We start from the raw sequence: 16,568 nt of genomic DNA on the forward strand, positions 1-16,568 counted from the left end.
TGGCAGGCGATGGGATGATTATTATTAGACCCTGCTATACAGAGTATAGTGTTATTGTTATAACAAAATTCTAACTAAGTAAAATTCATGCCGCAACATTTTCTGCTCTATGTTTTGTTTTGTTTATTTGTTTGGTTATGAAGAAATTTTGATTTTATTATAGCAAAAGACAACTGCCGGTCCTGAAGACTTCATTGTAATGGGAGTCCACTGTACTATTTGGTACACCGTCAAATGCTCTCACTGAAACACTTGTGCATGACTCGTACAAAACATTATAGGAACATGGAATTACATAACAGAAATAAGTTCACTCCAATTATGAGTATTATAAGTATAATGTCGAAATACAGTAGCTGCCAGGATCTCAACCACATGTGTGCTTACATGCTGTAAACATCTGTCTTCTCATAAACTGCAGGATAATCAATCAACATGACGCGCTACTCTCAAGAACCCGAGAATGCTGCAAAGTGTGAGTGTTGCCTTCTTTTTTTGTGGGGTTTTAATGAACACCACCCATCAGCTACAGGCCAGTGAATACTGTATGTGTCTCGAAGCCTACGCTCACCATTAAACGGTGTGTACAGTTCTGGTCGAGGTGAGGATCCAGCTTTTAACATTTTGTGAGATATTCAGAAACCACTCTATATGATGTCAAAGAGCATGCAATTCTTAGGGGTATCAAAAGTTTATTTGATGAAAATCGGTTTTGAAATGGCTGAGATATCCAGAAACAACGTGAAACAAAGAGATCCTAATAAAGTTGTGGCATGTCGCCTTTTATTATTAGCACTTTTTTGGATATCTCAGCCATTTGAAAACCAATTTTCATCAAATAAACGTGGAATCCTTCTTAAAATGACATGCCCTTTCATATTTCATAAGAGGCTTTTCATTATCTCACTTAGGAATGTTCAAAACATGAATCCCCACCTCAACCAGTACTGTACAGTCCCTTTAACGGTCAACTCTTGTCAAGATTTTTGAGCTGTAGTACTTACATAGAGATCACCGATGAAGCTGTAAACAATTAGTATTGAATCTTGAATATATCTTGAGCCATGCCAGCCTTTCCACCCCATGACATCACAACACTAACTGGGTCTCTAGGCATGCTGCAAGCAGAGCTACTGAGTTACTGATGGTACTTAGTAACCAGCTGGTCATTGAAACAACCTGTACGATCCATGGAAATTTGGTACAGTGGAACCTTGTTATTAACAAGGTCAGATACATCCAGATACCCAGTACAAGAAGGCAATTTTGCAGGTCCCATTGTTTTATATTCTTGTCTTTTTATCCGTGATATATCAAGATACCCAATTTGAAGAAATTTAGTGGTCCCAAGCATCTTCTTATAATGGGGTTCCTGCATATATCTCGGGGGCAAGGGTATGAGAACAAAAATAGATCAAAATGAACATTGAGTATTATGAGACTGTTTTTTTCTTTTGTGTGCTTCTGCAGCTTGCAAGGCAAGGGGTTCCTACCTGCGAGTTCACTTCAAGGTAAGGTGCCACGCCATTTATTTGACCTTTACAACTTGTGTCGATCGTCGTGAAAGACGTATAGTGAGGTAGTTGACAGATAGTACAAAAATCGATGTGTTCATGTGATGCTTGACTTGGGGTTTCTTATACCTTTCCATATAGGATAAGAAAATTACCAAGGACAAAACTTTACAGCATAGAGCATTGCTGTGCTGTGTTAAAATGAAGTAAATGAAAGGGATACATCGTAAGAAATGAAAAGTTGGAACATGATTGGTGTAGAAGTTTATTCTTTATTACTGTTTATTTTAATTTTCATCTTAGACTCTTGAGATGTAGTTATTTTTCTTGCATTCATAAAAGTTGATTGATAACTTGCAGCCTGCCCTACTCTGTCTGCTGAAACACACATTCTTCAGTTGTAGTGTTAATGATAAAAATTGAACATAAAATGTCAGAGCTACTCTTCTCGTTCCAAGAATGGGAACAGGCTTTCTGTCACTGTGTGTCACATGTAATAGTTTATTAGTGGAAAAGTGAGCAAAGAAAATGGGATTCCATCGGAATCCGCCCCCCTCGAAGTTTCGCGCTGTAATTCTGTAACGCGAGAAGGCCTCGTCGCGAGGCTTCTTGACTTTCTTCGTTCAAGTCTTGCGCAACTTTTGAGATCAAATTTGCAATGTCCGCGCATACTTTTGCGAAGCCACGCCCATTTTTGTAACGGAATGTCGCCCCAAAACAGGCACAATTTTGTGATTTTGTGTACATTTCCTATGGAAAACAGTGCTCTGTCATGAAAGTCATAAAAACCTGATCATTTTTACAGTTAATCACTTTCATTGATTAATTTTGTGCTAATTATGGTAGAAAAGTGGTCAGTGACAATTTCCAATGAAAAAAACAAAGAAAAAACAAAAGTTGAAAAACAAGGAAATACATAAGAAATTCTGAAAACAATAAAATACATAAGAATTGAAATGAGTTTTGGAATTTTTTGTGATGTACAATTGTTGAATATGCTAAAACAGATTTACAGATTAAAAATTAGACTCTCAATGCTTTTAATTCGGCTAAAATATGATCTTGAGCTTGATTTGCATAATTAATAAATTAAAATTAGAAATTGATTGTTTCAAAAAATCTTATGACACAATCTTGGAGATTTTGATGTGGGTTTCACGCATGCAAAATTTCATCGCGAATGCACCACCGATGGCCGAGATCTCGGGGGGTGGGGAATCCATCCCCCCGGTCTGAGCATAGCCAAAAATGCCCAGCCCCATAGGGTTAATGGAATCCCATTTTCTTTGCTCACTTTTCCACTAATAATTTATATTCTTTCTGGTCAGTTTATTCTGTCTTTATATGTAGTAGTTTAGTCTACAAAAATATTTTAAGATTTTCCTGTGATATAGAGTACAATGCATGCATGTAATATAAATGTGAACGCAGATAAATACACCATATGTTGCATTAAAATACAATGAAAGAGTCCTCATACAGTAGATACAGCTGTACATAGATTTCTGTATGTCATATGGCTTGTGAGCAATATATCTTTTTCTGTTTTGGAATTTGTAACACAAGTGATATACTGAGCAACAGAGGATTGTCTGATTTTGAGAGCTGGAATTTGTAATGTCCCATCTTACCCGTATATACATGATCTGCCTTGCCTTTTATCGTGGAACATGAGGCAATAAGTATCACATTTCACAATCGGTGAGTATCAGTCCCAACTTCGAAAATTGGCAAAATCAAAACCACTGGGAATTACAATGTACGTATGTGGTGTACACAGTCGTGTGTTACGAAATGAAAAGTAAAATTTCTGTTCTGTCATCCCTGTATAAAAACGAAATTTTGTGCCAAACACTTTGCAGAACACCCGTGAGACAGCACAGGCCATCAAGCACATGCATGTACGTAAGGCTGTCCGCTTCCTCAAGGATGTGACCGTCAAGAAGCAGTGTGTTCCGTTCCGCAGGTTCAACGCCACCATCGGTCGCAAGGCCCAGGTTAGTTTACGTCTCATATCAAGCATGTCACGCCAATGGTGTGTACTCGCATGAAAGCATAATATGCTCAAGCAAACCCTTGGTATCTTGTGCTTTGTAATACATGAACATTAAAGGGTACCACCTGGCAGGACACTTTGTTTTAGTCTTAAGACGGATACACCACTCATATGCATATTTTGCAACTGTTTTATTCCACAAAACTCCTACTGACTCCACAAATGATGACATTGTGCAATCGTTTGCCTTGTTGATGTTCTGTGACCCAACGTCAGTCGATGCAACCATGCAAGGCAGATCTATTGCTGGCCCCTGCATGCACTCAAGTCACAACCACTGCTTGTGAAATTTCTGATGACATGTAGCTAGTTTATACCCAAGTTCTGTACATTCATGTCTGAGCTGCTGCCAGTGCATTGAGGCATCGGTTGTATAAAAACATTGTACAGCTGGAAATTCTCTGTGTAACTGAAAGTTTGTGAGTCATACATTCAAGTGATCATAACTCCTCAAATGACCCCTGTTTGAGTCATGTCCAGGATATTACATATACCGGTATATGGAACCAAAGACATGAGGTCTACGCTAAGAAGTTAATGAAAATTTAGAGATTTTAAACTCTAATTTAGAATTCTGAATTAAAATTTTGTTCATGACTACATGCAGTCCCACACATATTTAAAGTATGGTGAACGAGACATTAAAATCAAGAAAATCATATAAAATAATGTGTCAAAGCAGAGGGAAATGTCTCCTAAAACAGATTTTTAATGTGATTTATTAAAAGATATTTGCGCCACTGAGAAATCACGAGTTAAAACTGACTGATTTGCTTCACCGACATTCGCTCCAGAACAGCCGTCTTTTTCCAGCCCTAAAATATGACGTCACGAAATTAACAAAACCCTTTACGAGTGCAGCGGGACATCGAGGCCGCCATTCATAAAGCATATATTTCTTGGTGAGCGGATGCAATATCTGGCCTGTCTTTAGTCACCTCTGCTTTCTCGGCTGAAACATTAAAACGTCCAATTTTTACCTTATATTGTACTAAAAGACTTTGAGTTTGACATCGAGAGTGATTTGAGTGATGACAGTGACAATAACACTGATAGTGACAGTGGCAAAGTCAGGGTGGTAAAAGAAGCGAGGGAGAGGCGACGGATATGGAAGGCCGCTTCGGACACAACTCGTTTGGGGCATACATGGAAACGGGCATACATATGCAACTGCCGCACCTCTCCATCATATGTATGCCCCAAACGAACCACGTCTGCAACGGCCCTCCATAGACGGAGCCCACTGTGTGGATGGAGTGCTTAGCACAGCGTACATTTCGTGACGTCATAATTTTGGTCACCAAAATTTCGCCGTCAGATCGGGTTCCGGCCAGTCTAAAAAGGGTCTCAAAACACCATCTCTCCATCGTTCTGGAGACGTTTCTACCTTCTGATAGTTAATTATTCATATTCCTAGAGACTTCAGCTTTCCAGAAATGTGTAAATCACCTTGTTTATGAATATCATCCTTTTTTTTTCGTTCACCATACTTTAATGCCTGTCCATCAGAACTGTTTCAGTTGCTCAATCATCAACAAAATCAACCATTTTCATGGGCAGCCAAAGTGTTGCACCCGTCTTTTAATTCAAATTTACACATCGTATGCATAACATAATTGTTCATTTTGTTTGTTTTTATGATTGAGTGTGTGAAGTGAAAGACTTATGTTCAGGGTGATACTTTACAATCATTGATATGTCAGAGTTTTTGCTGTAGCTCTCCGTAACACAAGCAGACACTCATAAATTGTGATGTATGATGATAGATCAAAGTGTAACATCTTCATGATTGATCAGAGTGAAAAGAACATAAACCAAAACCAGTGGGTGGAGGCATGTGGATATCAGTTACCAAACTTATCCCATCACTACCATGAACTGGCTACTTCTCCAATGTTCGTGCTGCTTGCTGCCCAGTCAGCAGCTAGTGTTCAAATCTAGGTCTGGTTCACTCTTTCTCTCTCTCTCTCTCTCAGTCATTGTATAGACCAATCAATATGGACTTGCTCACGGAGAAATAAGCAAAAACATCATTTTGTATTCGAGGCCTGTTCCATTCATTCTCTCGGAACACTTTAATACCTGTGGTTAATGGCAGTAGAAAGGAGTCATCTCCCTCTACAGAGGTGACTATCTCAGTCAGAGAATGCTTGGAGCGATGTGGATTCTGTGTTTATAGAAGACATTAATGCCCCCTTTAGAAATGAAAGGTTAACCCATTGAGGACGGGCTGATTTTGCTACAGCACGCATTTCCCGTAGACACCTGCCCGAGTATACTTGGGATTCGTCCTCAACAGGTTAAGAAGTCTTGTATTCTGCTCTATGTACATGTATATTCACACTCATTTTTATATCGTCGTCGTCGTAGTAATTGCAATTCCTTGATTTCTTCTGCTATTCAAGTGTAGTTGTCAAAGCTCAGACAGGAATATTTATTATCATCTATATAGGACGTTTTAGCGGCGCATTAAAAACGCGTATTGTAGTCCGCTCAATTTTTACCGTTCAATATCAGAGCTTATTGAACGAATCGCATAGACCAACGTATTAATTCCCCGTAGGCTACCGTTGTTACTTGCCGTTCAAGATCACACGATATTCAATTCTGTCTCGTTTATTGCGTGAGCGCTTGCTGAATGCGCAAACGGTTGCTACTAGTGCGCGTCATTTTTTCACAAGCGCGCAAACATCTTGCTAGTTGTTTGTTTCATACGCAGTTTTAGGGGCTTCCCCTTTTTAAGCGCCTGGGATGGGACTGCCGAGTCAACTTCAAAGACGAGTAGAAGCCGGGTAATTTTGTGCAGTTTATGCTTGCTCTGCTTGATTGTATAGATGATAATAATTATATTGGATGGCCTTGATTCATGGAAAACCAGGGAATATTGCACTCGTTAGGGTCAATATTGCACTCATCTTCGATTCGTGCAATATTGGCCCTAACTCATGCAATATCCCCTGGTATCCCATTCATAGCCATCCAATATAATATAAATATCATTAGCACAGGAGTTCATGCCTTGAACTGTGTACGTACTTCCTCTGCATAATTACATGTCCTCTTTTAGTGGGTTTTTTATGAGCTGTGTTATGATTTTTTCTCTTCAGGCAAAAGCATGGAACCACACCCAGGGTCGCTGGCCCAAGAAGAGTGCTGAATTTCTCCTGCAGCTCTTGAAGAATGCCGAAAGCAATGCCGAATACAAGGTATAGTAGCCCCATTTCACATCTCTGCCTTTAAAATGTTAGACCAGCAGAGTGAGCAGACCAGAAGAAAAGGAAACAAAGAATGTGTGTGTTTTAGCCAACACTAAATACACATGTATGAGTGTAGGCTTGATCATGCCAGGCAGTATTTACTTGTCGTAGTGTACTGGTGATCTCCAACTGAATCACTGTTTGTTTACAGTTATGGTCATGCACAAGAGCAAATGGCTTGGGGTGACTCCCATTTATCAGATTTTACAAATGAGTTTACTGAGACAGGAGTTTGCTGATTTCTCACAGATCCACTGCACAATTTTTATCACTATCATGATTGTACACAAGACTGTGACAAATGGAAATGTGTTTTATCAAAGAGTCAAGGGGAAATGAAAACTCCCAAATGATGTAAAATGAGTACGGTTATGGTAACACATTCTCGTTTAATGTTTTCCTTTTCGGATGTGAAAGGGTCTTGACGTGGATTCCCTGGTGATCGATCACATCCAAGTGAACCAAGCCCCTAAGATGAGGAGGCGAACATACCGTGCCCATGGAAGGATCAATCGTAAGTGCTGTTTATGAGGGTCTAGGTCAATTACCCCCTGGGCAATTACCCCGGACCCTTCCCCTGGCCCGAATCCTAATCCTAATCCGGAATCTAATCCTAACCCTAACCCAAACTCCCAACCCTAATCTTTACTCTAACCTTACCACTATCCAGTATTTAGGCGGGGGTAATTGCCGGGATACGATGGGCATATTCAGTATCATTTGCCCCCTCTCTCACCATCATGCAGTGGTGTAGTCCATGTGTCCAGTCTGAAGCTAACATCAGGCAAAGGCTCAATAATAAACAGTTGTGATCACTTTTTGTCCTGTGGCATTTCTTCTGTAATGCTTTTATATTTCTATTTTCTTTTGTTTCATGGTCAAATTTTCACCAAATTCAGCAGGAATTATTCCTATTAGCAGAGAATACTAAGTTGTTCCAGCGGTACAGGGCTCCCCTCAAACAAATAAAAAAATGTTGCTGCTTATTGAAACTTTTGTGATCTTGTCAAAAGTACAGTTAGCCTAGGCAAATCTCTTTTTTTTTAGACTGAATTAACTTGTTAACAGAAATTTGATGTACAAAAAAATAAAAACACAAGAAAATAATGTAAAAGGAAATGGTTGTTAAACATCAACTTCAAGCAATATTCAACTGTTCTGAGTTCTTCTTATGCAAGATTAACTGTACTCGTTTCTGGAAGATATTTTAGAAGTGTAAGGACAGTTTTATCTTTAGTGATGATTAGAAGGTGAAGTTGATGGCCACGTCTTCCTTTCTGATGCTGTTCGTTTCGTTATTCTGAAGGTTCGTTATTCCGAAACACACAAATTCCCTATACCTAGAGGTTCGTTAATCCGAAAATGAAAAAGGGTTCATTAGTCCGAACAATAGTGGCGTTATTCCAAAGGTTTGTTATTCCGAAGGTTCGTTAATCCAAAAATGAAATAGGGTTCGCTATTCCGAAGGCTTGTTTATCCGAAAATGAAAAAGGGTTTGTTAATCCGAAAATGAAATAGGGTTCACTATTCCGAAGGTTCATTGATCCGAAGTGATACAGTGCACTCCCGTTACAACGAACACGGTTATAACGAAATTTCGTTATAACGAAGTAAATCTTCTGGTTCCAAAATTATCACCATTAAAGTCTATGGTACAAAATTCGCTTAAAACGAACACGGTTATAGCGAAATTTCTGTTATAACGAAGTCTTTTCCGAGCGCCACAGACAAAGAAAAACAAAAGAAATGTGCTCTGTTATAACGAAATGCGAATTGCTTTCGAAAATACATAGCGGAACAAGCATATAATATAGCGTCTCTGCATGGGAGAACGCTTCACACCACTGTGTGTTCGCTCCTTGTGTCACGCACAGTTTCTGAGGGGAACTTGCGTTTATTATTGTAATACAGTTATCCCATCACATTTCACATTGCTTTCCAGTGTATGATGAGTATTCAGCAAACAGAATATGATATATATCCGTGGTTTCCTTGTTTTCGTCATATATTGTATTTGTTCGGTTATAACGAAATTTCGTTATAACGAAAGAAAACTGCCGGACCCGAGCATTTCGTTATAACGGGAGTGCACTTTATAGGGTCCGTAACGAACCTTCAGAATAACGAGCTTTGTTACATTTTCAGATTAACGAACCTTTGGAATAGCGAACCTTATTTCATTTTCGGATTAATGAACCTTCGGAATAACAAACCTCATCACATTTTCGGACTAGCGAACCTTCATAATAACGAATCTTTGGAATAACGAACCTTCGGACTAAAGAACTGTTTCTCTTCCTTTCTCCCTCCCTGTCAGCTTACATGAGCTCCCCCTGCCACATCGAGCTGATCTTGACGGAGCGAGAACAGGTGGTGCCCAAGCCAGAGGAGGAAGAACAGAAGAAGAAGGTGTCCAAGAAGAAGCTTGCCCGCCAGAAGATGATGGCAAGGGACTAGAGGATGAACAACACACAGCTCACCAGAATTCCACTCCGTTCTCAGAACTCTCCCCCAGGCACGGCAGCAGACTCAACTACTGTCACCCCGTCACCAGTGAACACTCTCAAAGGTCAAAACTGCATGTAGAAAATCTCAGATCCCCCAGCTTGCGATGCATTGCCAAGCAATTCTCACAAGGTAACATATTGATTATCCACATGTTCAATGTGTTTGAGAAATAAACAATGCTCAAAAATCACATGAGGATATTATAGTGTCTCTTTTACTTTTTGTGTTGAGTTGCTTTGCCTATTATGTGTTTGTAACTATTATCTAAGAACCTTTGGGTGGGTTGGTAAATCTGTGTGTGTGTGTTTGTGCTTTGATTTCTATGTAGGCCAAGTTTGATGTGAGAAATAACACACAGTGTCTGTGTGTGGTTTTAATGAGGTTTTATGGAAATGCACTCAATTTTAAAAGGTGTTCTTTAAAGGGGAATTCCAGTGCAGTGGAAGGAAATTTGAAAAGAGGGAGTAAAATTTTTACTTCATTGTTACTGAAATTTCTTTATAATTGTGTTCGTTACAACAGGAGTGCACTGTATCTTCAAATTTCTTGGTTCACACAAATTCTGTAAAATTTTTGTGTTTATCTGAATTTAAGTGATAATTTTTTAGTCCTCCTGACTTCATGTTCCTAAAGTCAATGTCAAACTGGATTCACCAGTCCTGTCACTTTATACATACAGATCTATAGTTTGCAAAGGTAGTCAGTTGGGGGGGGGGGGGGGGGGGGGACTTGGTGTTTACATGTGTGACTGTGTATGTGCATGTGATGAGGGCCAAAGGTGCAGATCCTCAATAAGGGAGTTCACGGTTGTGATTTGCACATGTGCAGAACAAAGGTCAAATGAGAATGTCTTGTGTATTTGCCACTGACTTTAAAACTTAAAGAAGTCTCGGGCAACTATGAGAATCTGAATTATGTCAGTACAATGTATGTGTTTCAGACTAAATTAGAATGTACAGGTGTAAGTCATTCATCAACTCTGTTTAGCATAATCTCTCCATGCAGTTTCTCAACACTGATTTAATACAAGATGACATGCTTCAAGATGGAATTCTTGATCACAACACATGTCCATGTTATTTCAAAGTCTGTGGTGTAGGCGTCAAATGAGACATGCACTAACCATGAACTCCCTTATACCATAACAAACTGCAAGAAAAAATAATTATAATGATAATAATAATAACGATAATAATAATAATAGTAATAATAATGATAATTATAATAATAATAATAATAATAATAATAATAATAATAATAATGATAATAATAATGATAATAATAATGTTGATTGAAGAAAAAAAAAAGTGAAATCTGATCAGAGGTCTTAAATAATTGTTATTGTATGTGGTCATGGTACCAGAAATACACATAGGGTGTTATTGAAACATTTGCTTGCTTTTGAGGTGGTTCCACCTCTACTCATGCTAAACCAATATTCTTTCATTCATTCATTCATTCATTCATTCATTCATTCATTCATTCGTTTTATTTTATTCTCTAGGTAATAATAGCAAAATAGCAAAAATTTATATATACACAATATGTACAGATATGACAATGTTACAGAAATAATTGCATTTATTTAAACAAACAAATACAATAGAGGAAACAGCATGCATTATGATAAGGAAAAATGAAATACGAAGCCTAAGTGGCTTCACTGGCAGGTACACGATCACCCATTGTGGTATGAAAATAACTTACAGCACAAATTACTTTGCTGTGTGTGTGTGTATGTATAATGTCATGTCTAAATGAGCCCAAGTTGTGTCGATTAATGTCGTGTACATGAATTGCTATATGTGGAGAGAGCTGACAAAAGCCCTGCGTGAGAATATGCTTCAGGGATAAGCTTAAAAGATACATGTAGCTTAAGAACCGTGACATTGGAAAAGGGGTGGAAATTGACCATGGACAGGGATTGTGTAAACAATGGGTACAAGTATTTGTATGGGACAGGACGGACGGGGCAGGGGAGGGGTGGGGGTGAGACAAGATGATACATGTAATATCCCCATCCCACAGAAATGTCTTCTCATCGGTAACTCATTGGAAACAAAGTTTGTTGCTTCCGGCCACCCACTGAAGTGTATCAGATCACAGTCTGGTGAATCCGATTTGGCTGGTCGACTGTCAGGTGAGTTTCAGACATGTTGCTTGTGATCCTCATTGGACGATCTCGCCTCATCGGATCACCACCTGACATGTCTGACACTGACCTGATAGTCGAGCGACCAAGTCGGATTCATAAGACTGCAATTAGATTCACTACGGTGAGTGGCCGGAAGGAACAATCTTTGCTTCCGATGAGTGACCAATGAGATAAAATCTCAACGAGATAAAATCTGTGGCATAGTGGATAAGACTCCCGACTCCCGATCGGAGGACCCGAGTTCGAATCCCGCCCAGCACTTACGTCCTTGGACAAGATGTTTTACCCACAATGTCCCTCTCGACCCAGGTGTATAAATGGGTTCCTGGCAACGCTGGGGTAATAATAATGGCAGGGCCCCTTGGTAGAGCAGTGGCAACACTGAAGAGGGTACCCTGGGTAAATAAGACCTTATTATATATATTATATCTGTGGAATGGGGGTATAATGCACAAAGAAGCTAATCATTTAAACAGCAAAATTTGTAAATACACTGTAATGGGTTAGAGAATAGAGAGGCTGCAGAGAAATTTAAAAACACCTGACTTCTGAGCTGTGTGAGATGGATTGCAGGCAATGTAGTCTATACCGTTTCCAAGTAAACTAGGCTTTAACTTCTGACTTAAACTAGTATGCAATACAGCGTATCATACTATGATTCATTATACATAAACGTAGAATTTCAAATAAAAAAAAGGAAAAAAGACATGTAACACACACCAGTACGAGCACATACACCACATGCACACACGAAGCCATGTACATAAACACCTACGTTTGTACTACTGTATTACTACTACATAATTATGTGCACGTTTTCACAATAGAGATGGCATTCTTGGTGTGGGTGGTAACTATTCTTCATATTATGGCGCCATGCCAGCAGTAATTAGGATTTTAATATTAAACAGGTTCTTTGGAAACAAACACATTTAAACAGCAGGTCTTCACTTATTTCATTGCGATGTTGGAATTATGCCCGGTGCAGCTACTTCAAAACTAATTTAGCATACGTAGTTACAGGAAATAAAGAGGTATACTGTATCAAAGCGTGATTCACGATCTTCAAGACCAACCCATATGAGTCGGGAGAAAATTGTACTTATGAAACCTTATAATTACTTGCACATTGTGATTTTGTGACACACCAGTCAAGACTGGTATTAATTAATAACCCATGAAACATGCATGTAACTACAATGAAAAAGAAAATGTCATCATTTCCAAAGATATCAAATCAAGCGAAGAGAAACAAACATAAAAATCTGCATTCAAAAGCACATTCCTTCCACCCACAATACTTTGCGGCATTATTTCTGTCACGTCTGACAAACAGAGTCTTAAAGACATGATTTACCAATTGCAGATGGAACAAAAACCCAACATTGGTGCTTCAAAAATAGTTCTAAAATGTGAGTTAGGGATAGAAACAACCACTGTAAAAATTTGAACCAGTATAATCAATGTTAAGGTTGGTTAAATATACAAAATGTTAACAATAGTTATAATAAAAGATTTTCCAAACCAAACCGTCTACAGTTATGGTTTAATGAGAAAAATAGTGATATCATATCCTTATATTTTAGGCTTTATTGCAAAAATTCTGTATGGTAGGACGTTTTGTGATACAATTGACCTACACATATGCATCAAACAGCGATGCCAAGTTAAAGAAAAACAAATATGAGTATGAGATTTTCATGACTCGGCATCTCGGCGTGCGAATGTGCGCGCGAGCGAGGGTGGAGGTTTTTTTTACCCCTCCCACGGTAGGGAGCTTTTTCAATTTTTAGCTCTTATGGTGCGATCAGGTGCATACTTAAGTGACTATTTTTACTTATTTTGAAAGACAAAAGGGAAATATATCTTCAATTGCAACTATCACTTTAATCCTTTGGGCTATGCTTATTATCATAGGCCCAAGTTGCAGACTTTGCCCAATGCGTGAGATCGTGAGATGACCCCCAAATGCTTGAGTCTCACTCAGAAGGCGTGAGACTTGGTAGCTCTGTCAATAGTGATATCTTACACATCTTTTAAATCACTGCTCCCAAAGGTAAACAGGGCCTTTACGCACGTGAAAACCCCAAAGGATGGAATTATTTTGCTAAACTGCTTGGCTCTTGCTTCGAATTAACGCACCGTGAGTCACTTCTAAGTCAGGTCTTAATCATCCGTCGTAAGAGGGATAAATCACAATTTGTGATGTCTAGTCATTGCACAAAAAATAATTATTGCAATATTTTCAAAGCATTTCTTATATCTCTCAAAGCATGATTCACGATCTTCAAGACCAACCCGTGAGTCGGGAGAAAATCATAATTATGAAATCTTGTAATTACTCGAACATGGTGATTTTGTGGCACACCAGTCAAGACCGGTATTAATTAATGATCCATGAAACATGCACGTAACTACAGTGAATAATCTTACAATCATTCCCCAAAAACGAATCTAGCGAAGAGAAACAAACATGAAATCTGCATTCAAAAGCACATTCCTTCCGCCCACAATGCTTTGCGGCATTATGTTCGTCACGTCTGACGCCTGTGAGTAAACTTCTCGTCTCTCGGACCAGCGATCTCGCAGTCTTCTCAGTACGGTATCCATTCCACGTCCCTGGGTACGTCGTTCTGGCAACTAGCACAATGTATTGTCAATAGATGGCGCTGTGTATGCTTCAATGGCAGTTGGTACAGTACTCTAAAGTGGAGGTCATATTTCTCATTTGACTTTTAAACATCATAAATGTGTTTTTGATGATATTTGCACCTACATCATATGGGAAATTACACATTCAAGGGTCATAAAGCTTCTCAAATGGACATTTCTTAAACTCATGCCCTTTGAAGTTTTTTGAAAAAATAAAGATGTAGTGTTGATCAGTTCTTCATAAGATGAATACCTAGATGCAGGCAGTAATCTTTGATTATAGTGGTGTCATCATCACACTATTGCCTACAAAATACTTGAAAAGACTTTGTTTTGTCAAACAGACTAACTTTATGAATTTTGACCTGTTTCAGTGGTAGCCAAACAACGAAATACATTAAAATAACACATTCATTCAAAGTTGTGTGATATTGATGACTGCTATGTACAAAGATCTATCTATACCACAACAACATAATAAGAAAACAAATTGCAGCCAAACAGAGTTTGGGGGGGGGGGGGGGGGGTAGAGGAGAGAGGTGGGGGGGGGGGGGGTTAGGAAAGGGAAGGGGGAGGGAGGAAGAGATCTGACACAATAGATCAACATAAACCAGCAGAGTTTGTATGGAGTGAATACTTCCCATAGACTTGTGTGCATTGCAAGCATCCTCTATAGGGCTCACACCCATAAATATTTCCCCATAGGGATGTGTGTTAAAAATCAAATTTCAAAAAATTCTGTAAAATAGCTGGGAGAAATGAGGTGTTTCAGCTTCACTTACCTGAATAAGTTAGATATATCCTTTCATCCATCAAATTCTCAGGGTGGATAATTCAGTTCAAATTCTGTCCAGGGGTCCGCAAAGCCAGACTACGAGTTCTTGTCACTCAAAAAATCACCCATTTTCCGTACACGTACCCAATGAAATATAGTCCCCTCAAATTCCACCAGAAAAGCTTTCATCTTCCAACCAAAATGCAATTTGTAGAGGAATTCATACTCAATATCTACAGCTATTCAGTTTTTTGCCAAACTACATCATTGATTTTTAATCAATTTTTTTCTTAATTTATTTTGGTATCTTTGGTACGAATTTGTGAAGGGGTCTGGGACAGTTCATTTTATTTTACGGGTGTGAGCCCTATAGAGTCACGCAAAGCACAGAGGACCTAAAGTGATATTGACACAGCATAATACTAATTGTAACGATTCATGACCTGATCGGTCCTGTTATATAGCCTAATGACCGTTAAACTTTGGCCTAGGGCAGTTGTAGGAAAAGAAGGCGAATTATTTTGTCATTTTATGTAGTGAGATGCACAAGTATTGAGTTTAAACTTTATATTTCATTGAGTTCTTTTCAAGTAGCATAGTATCGCATAACAAGGTTATCATAAGGTTTTATGTTAACCGGTATTGTCTTTTGAATCTGAATTCATTCTGATTGAATAATTAGCAAATACAGTTTAATTGATGTTCTGCAACACTTTATAGACGTTTGCATCGCTATTTTAAACGTGTTGCTGGTGTTTTATTGTCATCACCAGTATCATCTTCACCATTTCAGAGTAAGGTCTTTTTTATCACACTGCTCACTTTGTTGTTTAATTTCTTCATACTCTTTTCCCATGCTGCTGATATTGTGATATCCATGTGGATAGGAAAAGAATATGTTAGTTATCAAAACTAAAAGAAACTATGAGTATCTGAATATAAGAACGACCCAAGTCCATGGAACACCATTTCGAGTAAACTTTAAAAAACTTCATATCTTTTTTATTTGTCCAATAATATTATATTCAACTGTGATGGGAAGGCAACTTTATATACAAATTAGAACATATATTATTATGACAATTAACATTTACATTAATTGTGGAGAGGCCATTTTGTGTGACGGACTTGGGTCGTTCTTTGAATCATATGAACTTGGGTCGTTCTTTGATTCATATACATGATATTCTGCTATAGAGATGAGAGAAGGATGAGAGAGGGCGCTATAATATGAATGAAAGAATGACCCAAGTCCTTCATTCCTACATTCAAATAAGATTTATCTCATTCATTTTAGGCACTTCCGGGGGTAATTAGGATTTATCATTTATACACGACATGAGTCCATGCATAAGCTACAATTTCCCATGTCAAATTGAATTTGGCCAAAAATTGGACTTGGGTCGTTCTTATATTCAGGTCTTCTATTGTCTGCAAGGGTCTCGCTCTCAACCCATAATTTTTTTTTTTTTTTTGAATGAAAAGTTTTATCGCGAAATTTAGCGTCATTTCTACACATTTTAAAGTTCATCACGAGATAGAGCAAATATTCGACCTTCTCAGTGATACCTCACTTGTAACTTAAAGGAGACCTCCGGATGATTTTCAGATTTTTTCATTTGAACAACTATGAATTAGTTATACTGAGGAC

General features: G+C 38.4%; 1 protein-coding gene across 1 annotated transcript; it reads left to right on the plus strand.

The window, feature by feature from the left end:
* Window positions 1–400: 400 nt before the first annotated feature.
* LOC139726490 (large ribosomal subunit protein uL22-like) lies at window positions 401–9,525 on the plus strand. The gene is made up of 6 exons (XM_071637444.1): window positions 401–475; window positions 1,471–1,511; window positions 3,377–3,511; window positions 6,678–6,776; window positions 7,245–7,341; window positions 9,145–9,525. Exons 1-6 carry the CDS (start codon window positions 436–438, stop codon window positions 9,282–9,284), a joined length of 552 nt encoding a protein of 183 aa, XP_071493545.1. The 5' UTR covers window positions 401–435; the 3' UTR covers window positions 9,285–9,525.
* Window positions 9,526–16,568: the final 7,043 nt, after the last annotated feature.

Source organism: Diadema antillarum, unplaced genomic scaffold (assembly GCF_040938485.1).
Source record: "Diadema antillarum isolate AM-2024a unplaced genomic scaffold, OU_Dant_1.0 seq00000085_RagTag, whole genome shotgun sequence".
Lineage (NCBI taxonomy): Eukaryota > Metazoa > Echinodermata > Echinoidea > Diadematoida > Diadematidae > Diadema > Diadema antillarum.